The sequence below is a fragment of the Xiphophorus hellerii genome, chromosome 23, assembly GCF_003331165.1.
Source record: "Xiphophorus hellerii strain 12219 chromosome 23, Xiphophorus_hellerii-4.1, whole genome shotgun sequence".
Classification (NCBI taxonomy): Eukaryota; Metazoa; Chordata; class Actinopteri; order Cyprinodontiformes; family Poeciliidae; genus Xiphophorus; species Xiphophorus hellerii.
In genome coordinates this window covers 25,870,078-25,893,061 of record NC_045694.1, presented here as the reverse complement: position 1 = coordinate 25,893,061, position 22,984 = coordinate 25,870,078, and the positions used below count along the sequence as shown (strand labels likewise).

The 22,984-nt window shown below is 41.8% G+C and overlaps 1 protein-coding gene and 1 long non-coding RNA gene across 2 annotated transcripts in view; one reads left to right on the top strand and one right to left on the bottom strand.

Moving 5' to 3' along the window:
• Positions 1 to 3,867, top strand: part of LOC116714416 (uncharacterized) — a 33,727-nt gene extending 29,860 nt beyond the window's left edge. The window contains exon 3 of the long non-coding RNA XR_004338052.1: positions 1,303 to 3,867. This is a non-coding gene — a long non-coding RNA (uncharacterized LOC116714416). The remainder of the gene's footprint in view (positions 1 to 1,302) is intronic.
• Positions 1 to 22,984, bottom strand: part of gpc3 (glypican 3) — a 171,429-nt gene that overhangs the window by 135,691 nt on the left and 12,754 nt on the right. The window contains exon 2 of the mRNA XM_032554987.1: positions 19,714 to 19,875. Within this exon, the coding sequence (XP_032410878.1) occupies positions 19,714 to 19,875 (162 nt within the window). The remainder of the gene's footprint in view (positions 1 to 19,713; positions 19,876 to 22,984) is intronic.

Sequence of the window (22,984 nt, the reverse complement as noted above, 5' to 3'; positions counted from 1 at the left end):
ATGAATTATGGAGACATATAATCAAATGTGAAATATATAATTTACTGGAGATTTTACAATGTACTCTATTTTCATGGACTTCGCTGCAGATCAGTGTTTGGAGCAGCTGACTCTGATGAAATAGGACAGGTTATAACCCCTGATTACATCGAAACAACCCTCAACAACCTCATGCTGGTCGCTATGACTTATTGGAGCCACATTTGCTTACAGTAGACTATGAATATGTTATGGAAAATAACTTTAAATCATCGGTTGTCAAAGCAGAAACTCCAAAAGGCTCCAATGGAGCCTAATGGGAGACGCTGATAATCTAAGGAAAGCACAACCAGCTAAACACCACATTGGAATAATAGTTTTGCTGCACTGTCACGTAGCGATAATGTCTTATTGATTACATAAAAAATGATATCTGGGCTCAAATAAATACTTTTAAAAACATACATGGGAAGAAAATGGAAAATTAGCAGACTGGGATTCAAACCCAGAACCATTTTGCTGCTTGTCAACAGTGATGCAAAACTTTCTGGATGTGGGGTTAGCGGGTTGAAGTAGGGTTAAGCGAAATGGACGATCAACCCTACTTTGATAGGGTTGGGCGCCAAGTCAAACCCTACCAACAAAAGTCCTATTGTGATAACAATAAAGTGACCATGAGAACTATTTATTACTTATTTTTTTAGGCAACTGTATCAGTGTGACTGCATGACGCAGCATTAATATCCCCACTAACACAAAAACTGCTCTGGAAAGACATTCTCATGCACGTGTAATACGCCTCTGCTCACAGTAACTGCATTTAATCATATTTTGAAATGGGATGATTTGATGCGCTCACCAAACAAACTGTAGAAAATAATAATATTCTTTTTTTAAAAACAGTCCCGATAGTCTGAATTTATCAGGACAATTAGTCAAAATTTTAATCATCATGAGAGATTTATTAAGATAAATGAAAAACAATACTGCTGGATGGAAGAGCAAATTTATAGCAGCAGCCATCAGGGGTGGGCAATATATAGTTCGAATTTTATCACGATTTTTAAAAAACTTTTTTTATTTTTAGATAACTGCATGACAGTATTCATAGCACAAACGTGAATGCTGCTCTTGAAAACCATTCCTGTTTGAAATGAGCTACTTCAGGACGCCGCAATCTGAACGAAGTGGTTTATATCACCGAACTGCGTACAGACACTTCATTTAATCATATTTTAAAATGAACTGATATTTACTGATGCTCTTGTCAAAAAACAAAACAAAAAACAGTGGCAAAAACAGTAAAAATAACATTTTTGTCAGTTTTTTAAACATTAACTGGAACTTATCGTGACAACGATAAATCAAAAACCTTATCATGACAAGAAATCTTTCATGATAAATGATAAACGATACGATAAGTGTCCCCTCATCACCTCAGCCCCAGCCTCCTCCACCCAGACCGACTCATGGTGGGCAAAAATAATAATAAGTAAAATCGCAAAGCTTCAAAATAACCAGGATCCGTTTGTGCTACGTTCTGCACTGAGCGAAAGGATTTCCATTGATTTTACTTTCTATGTATCTTGACGATACTTCTGTTCCACTACATCTTTTGCAGCCTACAACAGAACCGCCCTGCAGAGAAATGAGAAAAACAGAGTCAGGTGAGTAGGTGGTCTTTAAAGGCAGCTCTGCTCGGCACGCTGCAGCTCTATACATAGACACGGCTGGATCAGATCGGTGAGTGTGTTAACCACACCTTCCCAGACACTGCAGTAAATCTAAGAGAAAAAAAAAGTGATTTAATTAAGCTCGTAAAACGGTATGTAAGTAACTCTGCTGTTGTACTGAATGTGATGAAAGCGGGTCTCGTTTATTGAGCTTAACGGTTGTGACGGGTTTTTTTCCTGCAGATAAACTTCCGGCGTGTGGAAATCAGCCCTTCTGCCTGGCTCCACCCTGACCCGGCGCGCTCGTTACGTCCGCACGGCTGAGTGCGCCTTGCGTAAGCGTTTTTAATATTTCAAGGCCCGAGATGAAAAATGCATCTGTTTGAACTGTAAGTGCATGATTGGAGTTGGACGAAAAGGTCACAACGGAGCGGCCGCGGGTGAGGGAAGTGTTCATAAACGGGCTCCTTTCCTCGCTTCTGCAACGTTTCTATTTGAGAGGAAGAGAAACAAATCTGACGGCATGAAAGCTCCCAGAGTTGTTGACAACTTCACTCAGACAAAAAGGAGGCTTTCTCACGAGCGCAGAGGCGTCGCGGTTTAATTCTGGGGCAGGTGTCCCAGGCCGCGGCCTGCCAAGCGTTCTGCACGAAAAGGTAAGATTGACAAAAAACGCCTTCAGGTCTGCCTCTGCGGAGTCCCGTTCAAAAAAAGAAAAAAGAAACTTCAGAGCCCGCTTTGAAGGATGGTGGAGAGGAAGGCTTGCAGGCGGGACGCGCCGGCTACGCCGAACCGTTCCGAGGTTCAAGACGAATATGCCGTCTCGGGAGTCGGAAGGAAGCAAACAAAGCGACGTCTAAAAATAGACTCCATTTGCGTTAGGGCGAAGACGAATGTGGACTTTTGAGAGCGAGTCTCGTTAGTAGATTTGGCTGTTCGAGTTTGCATTGATTGAGCTCGGAGAGTGGCTTTGATTAAAAGGAACCGTGGGGGCATTTTGTGAGAGGCGCTGGAGGAAAAAAAAACAGAAAAAAAAGCCCCATGATGCACGGAGGCGATGGGTGATTGGTTTAAAACCGCTCGTCGGGCCGATACGATGTGCTGTGCAGTCAATACTCGGCTCCTCTCCTCTCTTCTGCGTCCCAGCTGATGCAGCAGGAAGCAAAAAGGCTCCTTCTCTCAGCTGGAGCTGGGAGGAGCTGTCAGTCCCTTCAGCTCGGCTTGATGGTAGCATTTCAAGTGACACTTTGATCCTCGCTCCTCACTGTTTGTTTTTTCCCGGTGATGAAATTCAGCTGGAGAGGCGTGCAACAGGGCGCATCGTTACAACGCCGAGCAAACAACCCGGGCTTGTCCCTAGCAAAAAAAAAAAGGCTCACGACGATTTTTTTTTTTTGTTTGTCACATCTGCTTAGAGAACACAAGACGGGGTGGGTGGCAGGCAGACGCGGAGGCCCACCACCCCGCCCCACTTCACCCTCCGCTGGGACTCCGCCGGAGCGACGCTGGAGCTAAACTCTGGAGAATAAACGAGTCTGGCAGAGCGGAGAGTCGTCTGAAAGAAGCTTTTAGGAAATTCTTTCTATACAGCCAAGGAGAACATTTAAGGGTTACCTATTAACGCAGTACAAAACATGTTCATTACACTTTTTATTTTTTTATTTTACAAAACGTACAGCTGTCTCTCTTTGAAAAGCAGAAGTGGAGTCTCCTGCACATCCAACAGCAATGCAGCAAGTTTTTTCTAGACTGTAAGTCAACAGCAAAACAATTTGTCTCTTCCAGAAGCCGTTGTACCGCGTAAGACAAGCTGACCAAACGTGCTGGAGCTCTGCTTGGGTTGCTAGGTAACAGGCTCAACGACTGTCAAATGTGGCTTAGCAATCAAGAGGTTTTTGAAACAACACCAAATGACATCTGAGTGTATTCTTTAAGCGCTTGGGCTGTTTTAGAAGCAGTAGAGACCCAAATGGAAGCACAGAAACATACAACATATGAGTTTTGCTTAATAGGTTCCTTAAAGAGTTGCCAAACACTGCCCCTAGAGGACTGGAGTTGAATCCTCCTTGACGTACGCCTTGAGCTTTTTCACTTTTTGTCTCACAAACTTCAACATACAGTATGTTATTAGGATTTTACGTTACAGGTCAACACAAAGTATTGCATATTAATTTATGGGAAGAAAAAAGATGCATGGCTTCTAAAATAAATTTAAAAATAATCTGTGAAGGGGCATTTGTTGTCTGAGTCATTGTTCATTTTGAGGTCTTTTGGGGTTTGTCTCTCCAAACCGGTTGAATAATGTCTGAACATCAACTTACCAAATCATTTCCAAAAGTAATAAGGTTTGGATATCAAGCAGCTCTACCTGTATGTTCACGTATCTTGTGGAGCTTTTAGTAGTTTTTTTATTCTCTAATTTGTGGAGTCTTCTGTCAACAGATTCTCCCACGAGTCGTGGATCTCTGCAGATAAAAACATCTTCAAATCCATGAAAAAATTTATTTGTTTCTTTCGCTGTTGATTGAAAACATTCAAGGACACAAATTTGATGAACTGAGCAAAACAAAGATAAACAAGACATTCCCCTCTTTTGAAGTAGATTTGCACTTTTCTCTTTTCTCCTTCCTCCTCTTTTATTTTTAATTTCTATTTCTAAAAGATCACAAGCGAAACTCAGCAACGGGTCTTTTCACAGCCATAGTAAACTGAATTTACCGAGTCTCAAGAAATGAGTCTTCGCTTAAAATAATAATGGTAACGACTAATATGAACAGCTCAACAAAAAAAAAGATATACAAAAAAAAAAAAAATCCGTCTGGAAGTGTTGGCTCATTTCTTTCTGTAGTGATAATGCTCCCATTGAAGACTCCCACAGTCACAGCTGAAATAATATGCAAATATCCAACCCGTGGGGCGCTCACTCTCTGACACGGTATCAGCAAAGAGACAGACGTCACTTTTTGGGGGCTTAAATGTGCCGGAATCAAAAGACGGAGGCATGATTAAAAAAAAGTGTACTGCAAGGCAGGGGAGACAACGGGAGCACTTTAAACAGGATGCCAGCCCTGCTGGGAGCGCGCTGCTGAGGCATCCTGCAGAGCCGCAGCGCCTGGCAACCCAGACGAAGCCGCTGGAGATAAGACGGGGCAGTTTGGAAAGCTAAACAATGGGAAATGAGAGCACGCGAGAATGGAAAATGAAGTTTATCTGGGTGAATTAATAAGCAGACCTTTCAAACGATGCAGAGTGATACTTCTACACGGCGTCCTCGCCTCGTCTGGGGGCCTCGATAACAGCAGTCAGTTGTGCGGGGCGACATGTCTGGAGAAAATCTTAGCCTGGAGTTTAAGCCTTGGGACACATGACCCCATTTCCACTGACTCTCGAGGCTCAGCACGGCTCTACCCCACTCGACCCCACTCCACTCTGCACAGAACCTGGTCCGTTTCCACTGGGAAACTGAACTCTGAAGTGCTGGCTTGAAGCCCCGCCTCCAGAGTCTTCCTCTCTTATACGTGACCTATTATGCTTCCTTGAACAGAGACGTATAACAGCGATGGGTTAAACAGAACCTGCTCATTACATTTTTTAAATAATGACATTTCAGTCGGCTCAGTTCTTCCTGTTTTGAGTTGTTTTCGGGCGTCTTGTCACTTTAAATCCAAATAAGCTGTTGTGGGCCACACCCTCCGCAACTCAACTGTAAACCCGTATGTGAAAATGGCTGCAAACAGATGAGCAATTATACAACCGTACATCTTTGAAAAGCAGAAGTGGAGCATCCTGCACAACCATCAAGAATGCAGCAAGTGGTTTTTGGATGGTAAGACGACAACAAAACACTTTCTCCTTTCCAGCAGCCATTGTACAACGCATACAATGGTAAAACCAGCTGATCAAACATGCTGGTGTTCTGTTTGGGTTGCTAGGTAAAGGTGCAGTGCCCAACGATTGTTACTCAATAATTGGGAGGTTTTTGAAATGGCTCATTTTCCGGACACCAAAGTTATTCCCTAAGAAAGCACTTTGACTGTTTTTAGAAGCAGTAGAGACCCAAATGGAAATATAAAACATGCAAAGAGTGAACTCTGCATAATATGTCTTCTTTAACTGTTGCTGTGTGAAATCATTAATTTAAAAAAAAAAAACACCATTAAATATTTAGAATTTTAATGTATTTGGACGTTTCTTTATTTGATGGTGTAGCTATTTATTTAATTTTGAATGAAACGGCTCTACACACTTTTGGATCTCCTCTGTAGCGAGATCCTGCCTTGTTTTTCACACTCTCAGTTGTCTAAAAACAACATTGCCAAGTTAAAAAGCAGCAATTTTCCCACAGCCCTTCTCTAACATATCAAGAGAAATACGTCTCATTTCAATGAACTGTTTTCTTATAAGCTTGCAGCCGATTTCCTGAGATACGATCTATTTCTGCATAAGAACTCAACTCCTGCCCGCATACAGGTTTGTATTACACCACCAATGATTTGGAGGTTTTCGACAAATACCACCATCTGAGCAAGGTTTTCCTGACAGAACTGGTGCATTGTGTTGCTTTGATTAAATTATATTTAGGCTCGTTTTCTAAATACATAAAGCAACTGCTGATGGGACAATTCCTCTTTAGAAGGAAAGGCTTTTATCTATTATGCAAAGACGACGCAAACACCAGCTAAGCACCATCGCCTCGCAGCAAGGTCACTGTGTGTGTGTAAGTGAGTAGTTTTCATATTCTCTTGGTGCTCTGGTTGATTTTTTTTTTCAGGTACCTGTTTCCTCCCACAGTCCAGTAGTAGCATGTCGGGTTCGCAGGTGGTTACCCACTATGTGAATGTGTGTGCATGCAGGGCTGTTTGTGTCTGTACGATCGTCCTGGTCAATATTGCCCACCTCATGTTTGGTGCTCCAGCTCCCCTGGCTGCCCACCTGCGACAATGAAAAGGACATTCCAGGTACACAAAGGGTACAAGTGACTCCACCAGAGACAAATACCTCCTCTTTGAAACAACATTATAACGTAAACACATTCCAACAAAAAGAAAAATAACTTATAAAAGGCTTTAACCAAATTAATGCAGTAAGTTTAACTTTGGAATATTCTTTAGAAACACTCAAGCTAGCACTACATCTAGCTTAATGTCTAAGCTAGCTTGCTATATTGCTAGCTTAGATATTAGTGTCTAAACTGGATGGCTAGCTTAATGTCTAAGCTAGCTAGCTATACAGCTAGCTTACACAATACATCATTTGGGCTAAATAAATATGAATTTAAGTTCTGTTTATCTTTCTTACCTGGTAATGCCTGGAAGCAGAAGGTTTTGTTTAGTTTTTTTTCTACTCTGACTGTTTCCTGTTAGTTTCTATTTCCTAAGGTCAACAAGCTAGTGATTGAATTGAGTAGTTTCATGTATAAGCTAGCTCTATCGCTAGCTTAGATTTTAAATCATTTAGGCTGAATGACTGAACTGACTGTTTGTCTTTGGGGCTTTTTTCTACCTCAGTTATTTCCTATTCTATTAATAGAAAATGTTAATTTTAGTTTGCGCGCCTCCGGATTTATATAGGCAACCTCAACACAGATTTTGCACAGGAGTAGACTGGTTTACTTTGAGACTCCCTAATCCAGTAGTTATCTCAACAAGTACGAGATGTGGAAAATTGCCTAACAGTGCCTTCTTTCTAAGAACCGACTGCAATAACTTTAAGTGAATATGTAATGAAGACGACATGCAAACAGTCTTTAAAGAATTTGGCTTCTTTAATGTGAAAAAGCACTTTAGCCAATCAAGTGTAAAGGCAGAAGGATAAAACAGTCCAGCTCAGATTTATTTTCATTAAAGTGAAGACATTCCCCTTATTTAACCTCGAAAGATGTGCAAAACATGCACAATGAAAAACTAAACTTTTTTGAATAAAATATACATACATACATACATCAGAGATACTTTAGTGTACTGAGGTATAATGCAATGTAAGAGTGTACTGTTGCACTTTCAGAGAAGGAGATTGTATTCCTCTTTCTAATAAGTAAAAGAATAAAAGAAACAGAGCTCGTTCCTGAATCCATAATCACGACCACAAATCCCTCTGAGATGTAATGAGTGGAAGCACTCTGCAGTCGGAACCATTAAGATCAGATCCAAAGCGGGGGGCCAGTTTGCCGCGTTTGGGAAGTTGGGCTTTTTGTGGATCAAGTTTTGACTCGTGATGCCGCAGCAAACCGACCCCTGACCTGGCAAGTGACATTACAGCTGCGGTGTGAGCGTCGTTTACCGCCGGGACAAACAGGAAGCTCGCTGCGCTGGAGTCACCGACCACCTGCAGAAACAACACGCTGGATGAGGCAGGAGACGAGATAATGATCGCCACGAAAGTTTCCAGAGGATTTATTTTTAATTAAATATTTTAAACGTCCTTTTTCTCGCCCTTATTTTGTTAGGCACAGTTAGATTTTCCTGGGTAAAGAAAAAACATTAAAAGAGATGCACCCAGAAAATGGCTGAAACCATAAAGTTTTATTTTCAGCTTGATCGGGCCTGACCAGGACCGGACGAAAACTCAAAACCCAGATCTCAGCGAAGCCGCGGCGGCTGAGCGTTACCGTGTCACTCTTCGGTGCTGACTCTGTCACCGAGTGAAGAAGCTTTTACGGTATCGGCGAGGTGTGGGGATGACATCGGAGGAAACACAAAACCTGTGAGAAGATGTCTCAAAGGAAGCTATAGTTTCTACAACATGTCGAGATGTGTGCAGTTCATTTTGGCTGCAGGACGGCGAGAGAAAGCAAGACGGTCAGTGGATAACAGGAAGGCTGAATATAGTTCAGCAGATTTGCACTGTTTTAGGTTTTTCAGCTTTCAACCACCATCTATCATGGAACTTGTTGGATTTGGAAACTTTGTCCGCCTTTGGAAATCTTAAAAGTTGAGGTAAGAATCTACATTCTCAAGTGAATGCAGCGCTGTTCTTGTAACGCTAATCGCTAATAAAAGTTGACAGAAGCAGCTTAAAATGTTGTCTAAACATTTTACTGTAAGATATCAGTAAAGCTACTTTTACAGCAGCTTCTCCCTAAGCTGCAAGGTCTGGCTTAGAGAAGCCCTGATCATAATATCTGTAACTAATAACTCAGAGCAGATACTAAAATATATATATTTTTTTATTATTGTCATATCTTACGATATTATAGTTATCAAAGAAAAATCAGTATTGTCAACTCAAAGGCCTGGCTACGGAGCCTGACTATTGGCAATTGGCCACAACATTAGGATCGGTGTGTCTCAAATTTAAAAACAACAGACTCCAGATCAGATCAGAAACTAAATATCTCCAGAAATTAACAGCTGAGTCTTTAATGGACTCTTTTGGAAGTAAAACAAGCTCCCTTAAGGTTGTTTCCACCGAGTGAAACACATCTATTTTAGTCTATTATGTTATATTTTTTTCTGCTAAATCTTCTCATTGCCGACTTTAGGTGAATCTAGCAGAGAAAAGAAGCAGCAGGCTTCTCCCTGACACACATGAGGGGGGAAAACACGACATGCTGCAGCGGAACACATTTTAGATCTTAATTCGACGGTAAACTGCACCCATCAACATCTACTTTGTATTTGCCTCTGGTGACATGAGTCCATTTCCCCAAACAGCAAACTGGATAATGAGAGTAAAAGATAAGAAGCGGCACCGATGGATTACGCGTACCTGAAATTTATTTATTTTTTCTCCCTTTTTTTTTTTTTTTTTTTTGAGGCTCTCTGTGGTGCTTCTGCTGCTGCTGCCGTTTCCTTCCTCGGGCTCAAAACACGCTACAAATGTTCCGCCAGGCTCACTCAGAAGCGGCAACATCCTTCCTTTTGTGGCTCCGAGTGAAACCTCAGAAGTCAGAGTTATGCCGCTTTATTAAGTATCAATCTGAACAACAGTTTGCCGGCACAGCAGAGGGCTCAAAAAGTCTCGAAAATCCCATTACGGGGAAAACTAATAAGTTACGCATAATGATAAAAAAACGCAGCAATCAGGTTAAAACCAAATTACGAGCGGATCGGAGAAGATGTGGTAATGGCTGGCGAACCCCATCGCGTCTGGTAAACGACGCTCAAAGGAGCCCATTGGACATCGGCGAAACTGCCTCTCCCCGAGTTATTAGATTAGCCCCGGGGCAGAAAGTAAACAACTTCAGACATCTCACAGCAGGCGTACATCCCTCCAGCCCTCGCCGTTATTGGATTACTCAGGGAAACTTCTCCAGAAGACAAAACGACTCCGTGGAGAGAGCGAAGCAGGGGATGGTTATTGGCGGGCAGATGATGCAGAGAGGCAGAGGGCCTGCTCGGGCCGGACGCCTGCAGCACTTAAGGATTGAGCGGACGGCTAACGAGGGGGAGGCGGTGAGGGGGGAAATTGCCGTCAGGGGCCACCAGGGTCTCGGTCTGATTATTGGCTAACAGCGGTCGGGCTTCGGGCCTGCCAGGATCTGCGTCATCCATCTCCTGTCATGTTTCATTTGGGCCGCTGCCACAGCGACCGTCCACTCAGCATAATCGGAGACAAACAAGGGCCAACCTCTCGCAAGGTCAACGACCGTCTTCTCCCGGGCCACTGTGGGGGCTTAGACGGAGGTTCTGCCATTCCAATTCCTGATACACTCAGAGTAATTAAAACCCAACGAGCGGAAGAAGCAGAAGTCGATGGAACTTCTTTTTTTCCCCCCTTTTTTTCTGAGACTGCTAATGAGATGCTAATTTGTTGGCCCGCTAGGAACGAGGTACGAGCGACTCAAGGACACGAAACCAGATTTGTACACACAATCTGAGGGGCGAACTTTTTAAATGATGACGTGAGCCGCTTCCAAACTCCAGGTCGCTTACACAGCGCCGGTGCCTCTGGGTCGGAGAACGTCTCAGCTCAGACTCCATCGGATCGCCCTCATGCTGCCTGAAAGTAGTCCAATTCAGACCTGTTTTCGAACACCCCACTGTGCCACCCCCCTCTTTCTACACATTGACTCATTCCAGGATCACCAGGCTGGCTGGCTGGCCCACTTTTTTTCTTTTTTAGCAGATATCACACAGACTCTCTGATATCTTCACACACATTTATAAACAGATCGCACAACCTTCCCCTTCCCTTCTCTTCCCCAAACCCCCCAACCTCCCAATCGGGCCAATCCTGGTCCTCTCATGTTTATTAATCAGGGCTGCTCTTTGGACGTGCGCTCGCCTCCCTTCACCCGGTGGCATGCATCTCAGGAGTGCTGAGCTGTGATGAAACCAAACAGACAGTTGTGTGGCCCCGCTCCCCTCAGCCGAGAGCTCGTTTTCTGATGTGTCAGTTTACATAAGACGCCCGCAACAACCCCGCCTGCACCGTCAGTCAGCCCCTCGCGCCAAAATAACTTCTGCAAATCATTTTTTAAAAAAGACTAAACAAACAGATGTCTTATTAACAAAGAAGAACAATTGGATTTTTAATCTGGCGTCTTGGGGTCGCGCCGAAGAAGAATCCTGAAGGACGCCATTGCTGGGAGAACAACAATTAGAGCTGCCAATCATCCGTAGCGCCAGAAGACAGTTTTGGTTGAACTACTGCTTCGTTGAGTTGTTACACCGGGGATGAAGACAGCGCAGGATGTGGGGTAACTTGGCACATGAGAGATATCAAGTTAGCAAATATCAATCTGTGACTTTAACTTTGCATCAATGGAGAGTTGTTTTTTTTTAAGTTAGAAGAGGGGCAAGGATGGAAATATCATGGAAACTGCTCATTTAGCAGCTTTATCAATTGACATATTTACCGTATTTTTCGGACTATAAGCAGCTATTTTTCCCCCCACGCTTTGAACCATGCGGCTCGTAGCCCGGTGCGGCTTTTCTGTGGATTTTTCTTCAACCACCAGGGGTCTCTTTAGCAGGAAGTGAATCATCGGAAGTCAAAATTGGAAATCAAAGAAGAAGAGCTAAATTTTTATTAGAACAAGCTCATGCTAGCAGCAGGCAGGATGGAGAAATTTCTTCAAACTCATACCTCCTCATCATGGAAACAACACGAAGAAGTTCATATGATGCAGCTTTTAAGTTGAGGGCTATCAATCTGGTAGTACAGGAGGGAAGTAGAGCCGCTGCACGTAAGCTCGGCGTAAACGAAACCATGGTTGGAGACGCAGGGCTGCGTCCTTAATAGCAGATTTATTCAGGACGCAGCCCTCTGCTACGTCATTGTTGAAGCGGAGATATCAGCAGCTTATAGCCCGGTGCGGCTTATATATGTACGTTTCCTGGTTTTTTAGGGGTTTGTTTTACTTTTTGGGTGCGGCTTATAGTGAGGTGCGCTCTATAGTCCGGAAAATACGGTATGTCAATTCATACCAGAGGTGGAGATGTTTGGCCCGGAAGCCGAGATCAGACGTTTACTGCATGTACTTTTCCCCAATGGTTTTCTCCAGATAACGAGTTGATTGGTGTGTGTGTTGAACCATCCTTCAAATGCAGGCCACAACAACAGGACAGGACTTAGAAGAGCAAGTCGAAGCATGTATGGGTAGCCATAACTCTTTATCTCAAGAAAATCATTGTGAAAAAGCAATACAGCCATCTCGTTATCTCAAGAAAAGAAATAATGTCTTCTTCTGAAGATGGAATAAATGATCTCATTTGGTGATGACCATATGAATTTCTCTTGATATCAGGAAAAGAAAAACACGAGTACAGCCACTCTGAGCTTCCGTAGTTTTGCATGTGCTTTGACAACAATTGGCAGAGATTGTCTTTTACCTGTACATAGAGTATGTGGTCTCATGTCTTACAGAAAACATCTGCAGAAGATTTTAAATGAAGGGTTGCGCAGGTATGAAAGGCTGATTGATGAATAAATCAGTAAGTCATTGGACCTCTCCAATGACTGTCAATCAATGTGTTATTTGTTGTTTCAAACAAATAACTCATTTCAATATTTAATCGGCTCAGCTCTCATTGTGCTGCCTGGTGCACAATGAGAGGGATGGAGCCTCATCACTTCCTTCCTCTGGAGAAATAAACCGCCTCAGCCTGTGAGCTCTGCTGTCCGGTGTGACTTCAGAGCCGGCACCGATACCAACATGAAGCCTTTAGTCCGTTTGGGACGACATAGTCTCCCCGTCATTGACTCAAAAGAATGCATTGTGTTTGTCTTGTGAGCGGGGTGTGTCCAAAGGGTGGCCATTTTTGTACCCAAGTTAGGACTCAAAGTTGTTTTGTGACATTAGTATCTCACCGCTGACATAAAACCTTCATTAATCTGACGTTATTTTCTCCTCATGAGATTTGTAAGATGCTGGTACTCTTAGACTCAGTGTTTCCAAGCCAAACAAGGCCTAGATAAGGGCCGCCAAACTCATTTTCATTCTGGGACGTATCAAAAGTTTGAATGTTCTTAAAGGGCCGGTTGTGCCAGGATCTATTTCTAGAACCCATTAAACTGTTAAAAAAATCAAAAAAACATCAATAAGTAGCTGTTGGTTTCAGCATTTAATAACTGTTTCTTAAAATTAAAATAATATCAAACACCTTTTCAGTCCGTGATTGTTTTTGTGGGGTTTTTTTGCAATCAAATTAATAGATTTTGCGGTGCTAATATAGAAATATTTATAGGGAATTGTTACGATATTTACGCTAATATTTGAAAAATTATTTTAAAAATAAATAAATAAATAAATATCGCCGCATCGATCGTGATCACGGACTATAATTTGACATCAAGTAAGGCTGAGGCAGCAGTCACTTTGACCCAATGTTTTTGGCCAATTTTGAAAAGAAAATTGCAGTAAAATCAGATACAAATCAAAAATATTAATTTTGTGTGAATTTTGCAGATTTGAAAAACTGGAGGGACTTATTGATGTAATTTGGAGTTTAGAGGGCCACACAAAAAGCTAGAGCGGGCCAGATTTGGCCCCCGGGCCTCGAGTTTGACACGTGAGATCCAGATAGAAGGGACTCTGGAGCGACGCTCAGCCAAGACTAACAGCTGACTTTTCTCCAGATTTCAGTCGGAGTTTGAATGTTTATGCTTTTTTTTTTTTATCCTAAAATAGAAAAAAAAAAAAACACATTCAAGCTTTATTGCCACAAGAAACTTTTCTGTGAACTTTGCTTATTAAGTGTTTTTGGTGGAAACAGCTTAAGGCATGTTTTGGGTTTTTTTCTGTTAAAAAATAATGCCACAGTTGGCAGTGAATTTCACAGCAATAAACATAGTAAAGACGTCCGTGTCATTTTTTTTTTTTTTGAAAAAGGGGAACTAAAACAGATACTCTGAGGTGTGAACGTTGTTTTTCAGCTGTGATGTTAATACAGTCACGCAATTACACCAAATATCAATTTGCAGCAGACAAAAAAAAAAAATGTACCATTAAAGCTGAAAAATCTCAGCTCGAATCTGTGCTAGAAAAACAAGAAGACGCAGCAGCTAGTATGTAATCCTTCTTCACCAGCACTTATACACATTGCCGACTAGATTGACCGACACTAAATAACACTGGGTGTAAAACATTGCTATGAAAATTCTTTGAGCTTGAACAACTTTTCTTTCTGGCTGTTTGTGTTCATTAGCGCTAAATCCCAAACAAGATTTACAAGGGGCATCTATTCATTATTCAGTGTTTTACCCGTAACTTTGCTTGTGGACTAATTTGCTTGTATTTCTTTGTATATGTGAATTACCTGTTGGGAATTTTATACCAACGGCCCCATTAGAAATGTTCAGACTGAGACAATCGTTTACTTTCCGTACAGTGAAACAGTGTGGGACCCTATCAAGTGCTACACGGACTCTCTGTGCATTTTGTTCAAGCTTATTAAAACCCCTTCACGCCACTCTGGAGTATTTCTTCTTCTGCTTCTACAAACAAAAGATGTCTAGCAATGTAATGCACACATGCGATATGATGCGCAGGATTTTGTGGACAGTACATGCTCACATATCCATGTGACATTTTTGGTCTGATAAAATCACGAGTGGTTTTAAATCTCTCTCTTACACGCCGCTGAGACCGTTAGCGATCTAATTGTGTGGGAGATATTTTTGGACCTCTAGTAAAACTGCCGTAGTTTAAATGCCTACCTGAGTGTTACTGCTGCAGATCATTTCCCATTCCTAAGTGACCAGAGTGTACTCATCGTCTCCTCACATCATCTTGTTTCTTCAGGATGACGGCAAGTCTTTCACAGACACCAGATTTCAATCCAAAAGTGCATCTTTGGAATACGGTGGTACGGAAGATTTTGATTGTGGATATGGAGACGACTAATCTGCACCAACTGTGTGACGCTTTCAATTTTAGAGGAACTTTCCCACGCCTGGTTAAGTTCTTTGTTACAAACAATTAAGGCAGCAAAAGAGAATCCAGCAGTACAAGTAGATCTAAAACCGACATGCCCAACACGTGTAAATTCTCACTCTGCTTGGTTCTGTTTCTTTGAAAAATAGGATGTGTGAAAAAAAATAAGTTTGTCATTTTTTCCATACATGAGGTTATTGTTATTTTTCTGTCTGAATTAACAAAACCGAGTCTCGTTATGTCCATCAGCTCAATCTGAGAGGCTTGCTGCCTTTTTAAAGTTAAGAAAATTGACATTCCTGAAATCTGTGATTCTCCCATTAGTGGTTAATAGTTAAGAATCTGACACTTCCAGAGTGATTTGAGACTTTTTAACGTTGCTCTTTCAACTGTGTCAAAACTCTTCAGGTGTGTTACCTGCATTTATTGTGGCGATGCTAAAAGTGATGATAAAAAACATTCAGCAATAGATTGTATAGATATGAGTGCACTTCTTTGCAGTTAGAGCCTTACAAACATGAATACTTCCCTTAAAAAAGCAAAAAAAACAGAACAACCAACTTATTTCTGGCAGTGCAATGATTGCATTTGGTCATATTTTTTAATTCATAAATATTTATTGTACCTTTGGTGGAATAAACAAAGAAAAACAGTGAAAGTAAATCAAAATTCTTATGCCAATAAAATAAAATTACAATCAATGATAAATAATGCGATAATAGTTACTGTAAATTTGAAATGATCCATTCTGTTTCCCAACCAGTTCATTCATAGTGGATTTTCACCACAATAATAGTGTGTAGTTGCATGGCAGACAGACTATTAAGTTACTGCAGAACATAACTATCACTTAAAAGACACTGTTGCTATTCCAGACTGGTATTAAGGTTCATGTAATCTCAGTTTTATCGACTATTGAGAAAAAAAAACTAAAAGTTAGTCTGAAGTGCAACTAAAAGTCAATGGATTGTGGAAGTTTGTCGATGCAAAATGGACAAAATGGACTCCTGAATAGCCACTATCAACCAACAGCATGCAGGAAAAGCAATATGCATTTGGGAAATCGGCTTGATGATCTCACTTATGTGAATTAAAATGAAATCTTTTCATCTGTCATGTCAGAAAGGACGCTGAAGTCCATCCATTACGTTGCGTATTGCTGATACTAAGAGATCAGCTTGCGCTCATTAGATGGTCAAATGGCACTTAAGATGTCCACAAGGGGCCACGCGTCATTAGAAATTCCCAACATAATACCTACTGTATTTCTAGGTATCGATCACAAAGAAGCCTAACATTAAGGCTGCCAGTCATCTAAATGCTTTAAAGACAGCCATTACTTTGCAGCTGTTTGGAGAAGTTGACTTCAAAAGGGTGAAAACCTCTGGTGTGTTGTAGCGCTTGGGAAAGAGGAGCACATGGAGTCAGTGGGAGAGAGATGGGGGGATGCGGGGATGGCGAGAGCATACAGAGATGGGAGATAAAGGGGTACAGAGGGGAAGGCCTTTGATCTCTGGCAGGAGTCAGCGATGAAGAAAAGAGACGGAGAGCAACAGAGACGATTACAAACAAGGCATGCACTCAATAATTCCCAACAGCACCGCGAACACAGGAGGAAGAGACAGGAAGGGGGAGAAAGAAAAGTTGAGCAGATTGGGAGAGACAGGACAGGGTCACAGAACGAGAGACGGAGAAGAAAAGCGAGGATGAAAATGAGGCAGAGGGAAACAGATAAGACCAGGATGTTAAAAGGATTTCAGTCCAGAGGCTGTTTGGGGAGTTCTATCAAACGCTATGCTAAAGCAATTAGTATTGAGCCCCTTCTTGGAAAGTGAAGCCAAACCACAGCGGCAGTCTGTAACATAGTTAGGGCGTAACAACCAAGTCGAGCAAACCCCACGGTCCCCATTAAACCTCAAGTTTTAATTGGCGTGTCAGGATGGTGCTGCTTTTCACAGCCCACAAGTGGGCACGGTTGAAGAGGTTGGCCCAGCGAGCACATCCCGCTTCAAGAGGAAATCCCCGAGACAATAAACAGCGCTGCTTTGGCAGATTAAAAGGGTCTGTGTCAAGTGGCATCAAAAGCTCAATAGCGAATGCAAAAGTGAAATCTGATGACAACAGTTGCTAGCATAACGGCAGGGAATCGCTGTGTAAATCTTACGTCTTACGGCGCTGGAGCTACACAGCTGAGGCAAGTTTGAAACTAGGGAGTAATAATAACTTTTATGATACAGAGAAATCGAATTAAAAGTATGTAAACAAGAAGGCTACATATTAGCTACCTTCAACAACCGGGGCAAAAATCCCAAAACCTCAATTTTACAAAGAGGTTTTAAGGTCTCAGGGGCTACACCTGGTGTCAAAACACACCGAATCATTTCTGCTTTTTGAAAACTAGCAAGCAACCACTTCAAACTTAAAAAACTATAACAATATCTTATAATACAAGAATGCTAACTGCTAAGGTTTGAAGCTTACAATTTATGTGATAATCATTATTTCAGGAAGGATGATGGTGAACCGTAACAGAGTTAAAAGGACCTGAGTGAATTATGCTGCAAGAAGCAAATGAAGCAACATGTTGCTAGCTAGCTAATAAAGCTAACTGTTAGCTAACACTGAGGATCTTTGTCATTTGTCATTTTAAGATACAATCGTGCAATAAGTCTGCAGGAAATGGTCAGTGTCTGCTGCAGATATTGCTAACAAGTATCTGGACAGTAAATATACGAAAACAGACAAAAGCAAGATTATCAAAACCTCAAACGCTTTGAGATATATTAAAAACCTGTCAGTTTGTTTTTGTTGTTGTTTTGTTTAGGATATTACCCAAAGAAATATGCAATTAACACAAAAGCAACAGAACAAACATAGTTTAAGTGCTACAATCCATGACTAATCAACTAGAGTGTATTTCTCACTTTCACTAAAGGATTTAAAATTTTAATGCAAAAGAAGTGCATTTGATCTGAACTTGTTTTCTTGTTTCGGTTAGTGCCCAAAAAATAAATCCTTATTTACTGAACAGAAAATAAATGAAAATCTTCAGCCCTTGAGAGGCATTAGCTTCATTATGAACTTCCAACCCAACGTTATCAGTTCACCAGCGTTGCTGTTGGTCATTATCAGCACTGGATCTGAGATTATATGGCATCTCTCTGATGCGTCCAGATAAACTCTGTTTGATGTTCAGCTCATCTTTGTCTGCAGTCCATCAAATACACGTAGAATATAATGTGATGTATTCAGACATTCAAGAAATTGAAGTGGAACATAATAAAAGTAATTCTGATAAACATTAAGATTATAACCAGGTAGGGCGTGCCGTGGTGGCGTAGTGGTTAGCGCGACCCGTATTTGGAGGCCTTGAGTCCTCGACGCGGCCGTCGCGGGTTCGACTCCCGGACCCGACGACATTTGCCGCATGTCTTCTCCCCTCTCCTTCCCCGTTTCCTGTCAGCCTACTGTCATATAAGGGACACTAGAGCCCACAAAAGTTCCCCTGGAGGGGTAAAAAAAAAAAAAGAAAAAAAAAAAAGATTATAACCAGGCATGGCTAAAGTAAAACTAATAAAAGAACAATAACTGCATCAAACCTTTCAAATGGATCAGAAAGTGCAATTAGGAATTTTAAATATAAGTAATAAAACATGACGTTGCTTAGAGCACAAAACATAGATTTTGCCTCAATAGATCTGCCCTTATAAATCAGATTCATTGCTGTGATACCCGATCTAGAATTTTATTCTGAAATACAGCTCTGGAAAAAATAAAGAGCCCACTTAAAATGATCAGTTTCTCTAATTTTACTATTTATGTTGGAGTACAATGAACATTGCTCTTTTATTCTATGAACTACTGTCCACATGTCTCCAAAATTCCAAGCAAGAGGTTTATATACTGTATATTTGCAGAAAATGAGAAATGGTCAAAATAACGAAAAACATGCAGCGCTTTCGGACCTCAAATAATGCAAAGAAAACAAGTTCATATTCATTTAGAAACAACAATATTAATGTTTTAACTCAGGAAGAGTTCAGGAATCAATATTTGGTGGAATAACCATGAGCTTTTAGTGCAGTGGGCTCTTCGTTTTTTCCAGAGGTGTATATTTAAACTTAGTTGTATTTTCAGTATACTTATACATTAACTGTTAAGCCATATATCAGAGTCACAATGTGCTGCTTCCAGCCTCCTGTCTCCTCATTGTTCCTTCTTACAGCAGTCACTGCCTCCTTTGCCTTCAGCGTTTTTGCTCTCAGCCTGCAGAGCTCCAACAGCATCAGCATCTCTGAAGTAGCACATTTTTCACATCAGTCCGTTGTCATTTCACATACATCTGTTAGCTTTAACGACAGACACCAGTATCTGGTGGCCACTCTGATCCAATGGTTCCAGGGCTCTTTCTCTCCCTCTCTCTCTCTCTGTGAAAAACACTCTGCAGCGTGCCAAGTCCCAGGAGGCTGTCACTTTCAGGAGAAACACGTCTGGGGGGGCCGACAGAACTACATCTAAAGTCACTCAAACCGCATGTGTCTGCCATTCTAACATTTAGTTGAACAGCCGCTGAATGTCTAGCCTCTTTCTGATTGTGCTTCAACTTTAACGTGCGACTCCCCAGAGAAGCGAGTCCCCGACGCCAGAAAGGCAGCACGGCGAGAAAAGTGAACACTGCACAGATTTGAACTCATGCAACGTCCGTTTCAGGCGGGTACGGCCGCAGTGGCATCTTCTGCTTACCTTGGAAGATAGCAGCGTTCTGAATGATGAGGCGTTTGAGATGAGCGCTGACAACCTGCAGCCCCGACTCCATGTTGCTGCGTGCAGCTACCTGATACCGCTCCTCCATCTTCTTGGAACAGCAGGTCGGGCCTTTGGTTTGGCAAACCTGCAGATCTGCACCTGGCAGTGAACCAGCAGAGACAGGATGAGCAGAGGGAAGGAGCTGCAGACCCACTCTTTGTTTTAATTTTTAGTCTAAGACAGAAGCCTCTTACAGCTCAAACACACACAACAACAGCAACAACAACAAAAAGACTCGGCATCATCCTCTGCAAGCTAAATGTAGAAAATGTAATTTTCCACACATTCTGCACCCTTAATTAGTGTATTATTTCTGTGTACATGCCGTGTTATCCGGCACAGCTGAAATCAAAAATAAATTGTGGTTTGAAAATGACTCATTTTGATGCACAGTCATGCAACTCAGAAATGTTTTCCAGCTCCCCTAAGAGATCGGTTTGGTCGACAGAAAACCTTTTCACCACTCAAGGCTACACTTGATCAAGAAAATAATCATTTTAGGCACAAGCATCGGCAAGAGAAGACTTCAGTATGTTTGATTGAATGAAACAACACTGGTCCATCTGAATGTGAAAACTATTCACACAGGTAAGTAATTAGACTCCTGGAGCTTTTATGAACGAAACAGATGTATTAGTAAAATGTAAGAGGGACTCTTCATTGGACTGATGTAGCTGTACGAAACTAGATAATCAACACTTTCACAGAAGAGTAATTAACATGTTTGTGCACGGACATAATGACCCAGCAGGTAGAAATGATCAGATATTAGGATCTAATCTATTCAGACAGATCTAAATCATTTCTCCTTTTTTCCTGTTACTATATGGTCTCAACATTTCATTTAACTGGAAACAGGAAAAAAAACAAACAAAAAAAACAAATCCAAACAAGTTTAGGACGTCAAAGTGGATGTGAGTCCCTGAACTTTTCCCCACAAGTCGATGGGGTTGGTGACTGTCTCTTTCAGTCAAGCCGAAGACCATACATGTAAGACCAACAGTACCTTGTTAAAGTAACCACACCGCCGATTGTTTTCACATTTTATCACATCTCTGCCACAGACTTCAAATGGTTCATTGGGATGTTTTCTGTGAGTTGGAATAAACACAACAGAAAGGTAAGAGACAAGTTGTGGAGAATCTTGTAAGTAGGACGTAGATGTAAGTGAGGCTACGACACAATGTCACTAGTCTGAACTTCTTAAACAACGCTGTGGCACAACTCTGAGCCTGCAAAGAAAGAAAAACACACCGATAACTGGAACAGGTAGGAAGAAGAAGGATGGAGCTGTCCCACAAACCACAAGACTAAACTTCTACAAACTGTTAGACTTGAATTATTTCAGTCACACACCTTCATGAGGTTTCACACACATTCTAATGACTAGAAAAATCTTTTAAAATAGGAACTCATTCCAAGTTTCTGACTATTTACATCCAGTTGTGCTCATTGTAGCCTTTTACTGGCAACACTGAGGATTCTGAGGAGTGCCGACTCTTTACCAGGTTAGGCAACATCTAAAATCCCCCTAGTGAGTTCTGGTTTTTCCAAATGTCTTCTCCCAGTGAGATAGGCACCCAAACCACATTAAATGACTCCTTTTTATCCTGTAAAGAGGGGCTTCCAGCTCAATCCCATCTCTAGGTTTGAGTCTGGCCACCATTCAGAGGAAGTCCATTTCAGCCACTTGTATCCGAGATTTCATTCTTTCTGTCATGATCCATATCCTCTCAGGTGAGGGCCAGACATTGGATGGACCAATAAATCAAGAGCTTTGCTTTTTGGCTCAGTTCTTTCTCCACCACAACAGACACTTGAGCAACACTTGCATTACTTCAGACGCAGCCCCAAGCCGTCTGTTCGACTCCGGTTCCATCCTACCATCATTTGTGATACTTTAACTCCTCCGCTTGAGGCAGAGACTATAACCCTTAACGCAGAGGGAGCAGTCCATTTATTTCCAGGCCAGATCAATGGTCTCAACCTTCCAGGAACTGACTCTTATCCACCTTGCTTCACTTTCAGCTACAAACTGCTCCAATGCACGCTGGAGGCCTTGGTCTGGAGACACTAACAGAACCATGTCATCTTCAAAAAGCAAAGACGGGTCCCCATACCCGTCACCGTCTTCTCTGTCAATACAAACTGAGATCCTGTACAAACACTTAATCACTTAAGGAACTTGACCCGCATTTTAGATCTTGACTCAAAACTAGTATGTTTGTGTGAGCAAGTCCCAAAACTTTAGCTTACATGATTAGGAGAATTGGACAATCTGCCACTACTGTTTTAACAAGACTTACGGTGATTTTAAGTCTAGTGCTTACATTGACACTTTCTGGTCTCATCCACTGCCACCAAAGCCTTTTGCACACTAATAGTTGCGCAGGATATCGCCATATCCACTTGTGCTTTATCACGATTAGGTGGATACTAAACTATATTGGTCACAGAGAAAGTTGGAAGTCTTGGACTTAACTCAACTGACTTCCTCTTTGCAGGGTTTCCCAATGGTACAATTATCTAATGGCTGTTTACAACAAAACATTGTAGAATGCATATTTTTGAGCCTTTGCTACAAGATAATCTTGCAGCAAAGCTGTTACCAAAGTTTGATGCTAGTCTGAGCCCATAATAGATAGAAAAAGTGATCAGTTCCTTCCGTTCCAACTGGGAATTCACTTCAGCTTTTGTCGTACGCACTACCTAAGCAGTGCTGACGTCAGTGAAAGAAATCTTGCTGGATTTCAGAGTCATGGGTTTTGGAGTGAATGTTTTACAACAACAATTTCTGTGATACCATGTTAAAGATGCTTTTTCAGAATGCAGGCAGCAAGTTTCCTTCTTTCACCCTACCTGTGTACACTGACGAATACAAAGAGATGTAAGTAGGACTCAAGCACCCAGTTTGGAAAACAAAAAGGAGTTCCAGTGAAAATGCTTCCCTTCAGTGCCTCCCCCTTCATGCCATCCAGCTGCCTGCAGATCAGTGGAGGCCGCAGTAATAATGTGCCAAGCTGCGTTGACGAGTTGTTTGCAGGATTGGCTCTTGAGAGGCATCAGTGACAAGGGGTCTGATTGATGGTTCGGTAAACAAACGTCAGGGGAGTCTGCCAGCTTCCATGCGGGATGTGCAGGATAAAGAGACAGAAGCAGAAAGATTAATTTGGAAGTTGGGTTCTGAGTAGGGGGATGGTAGGTGTAT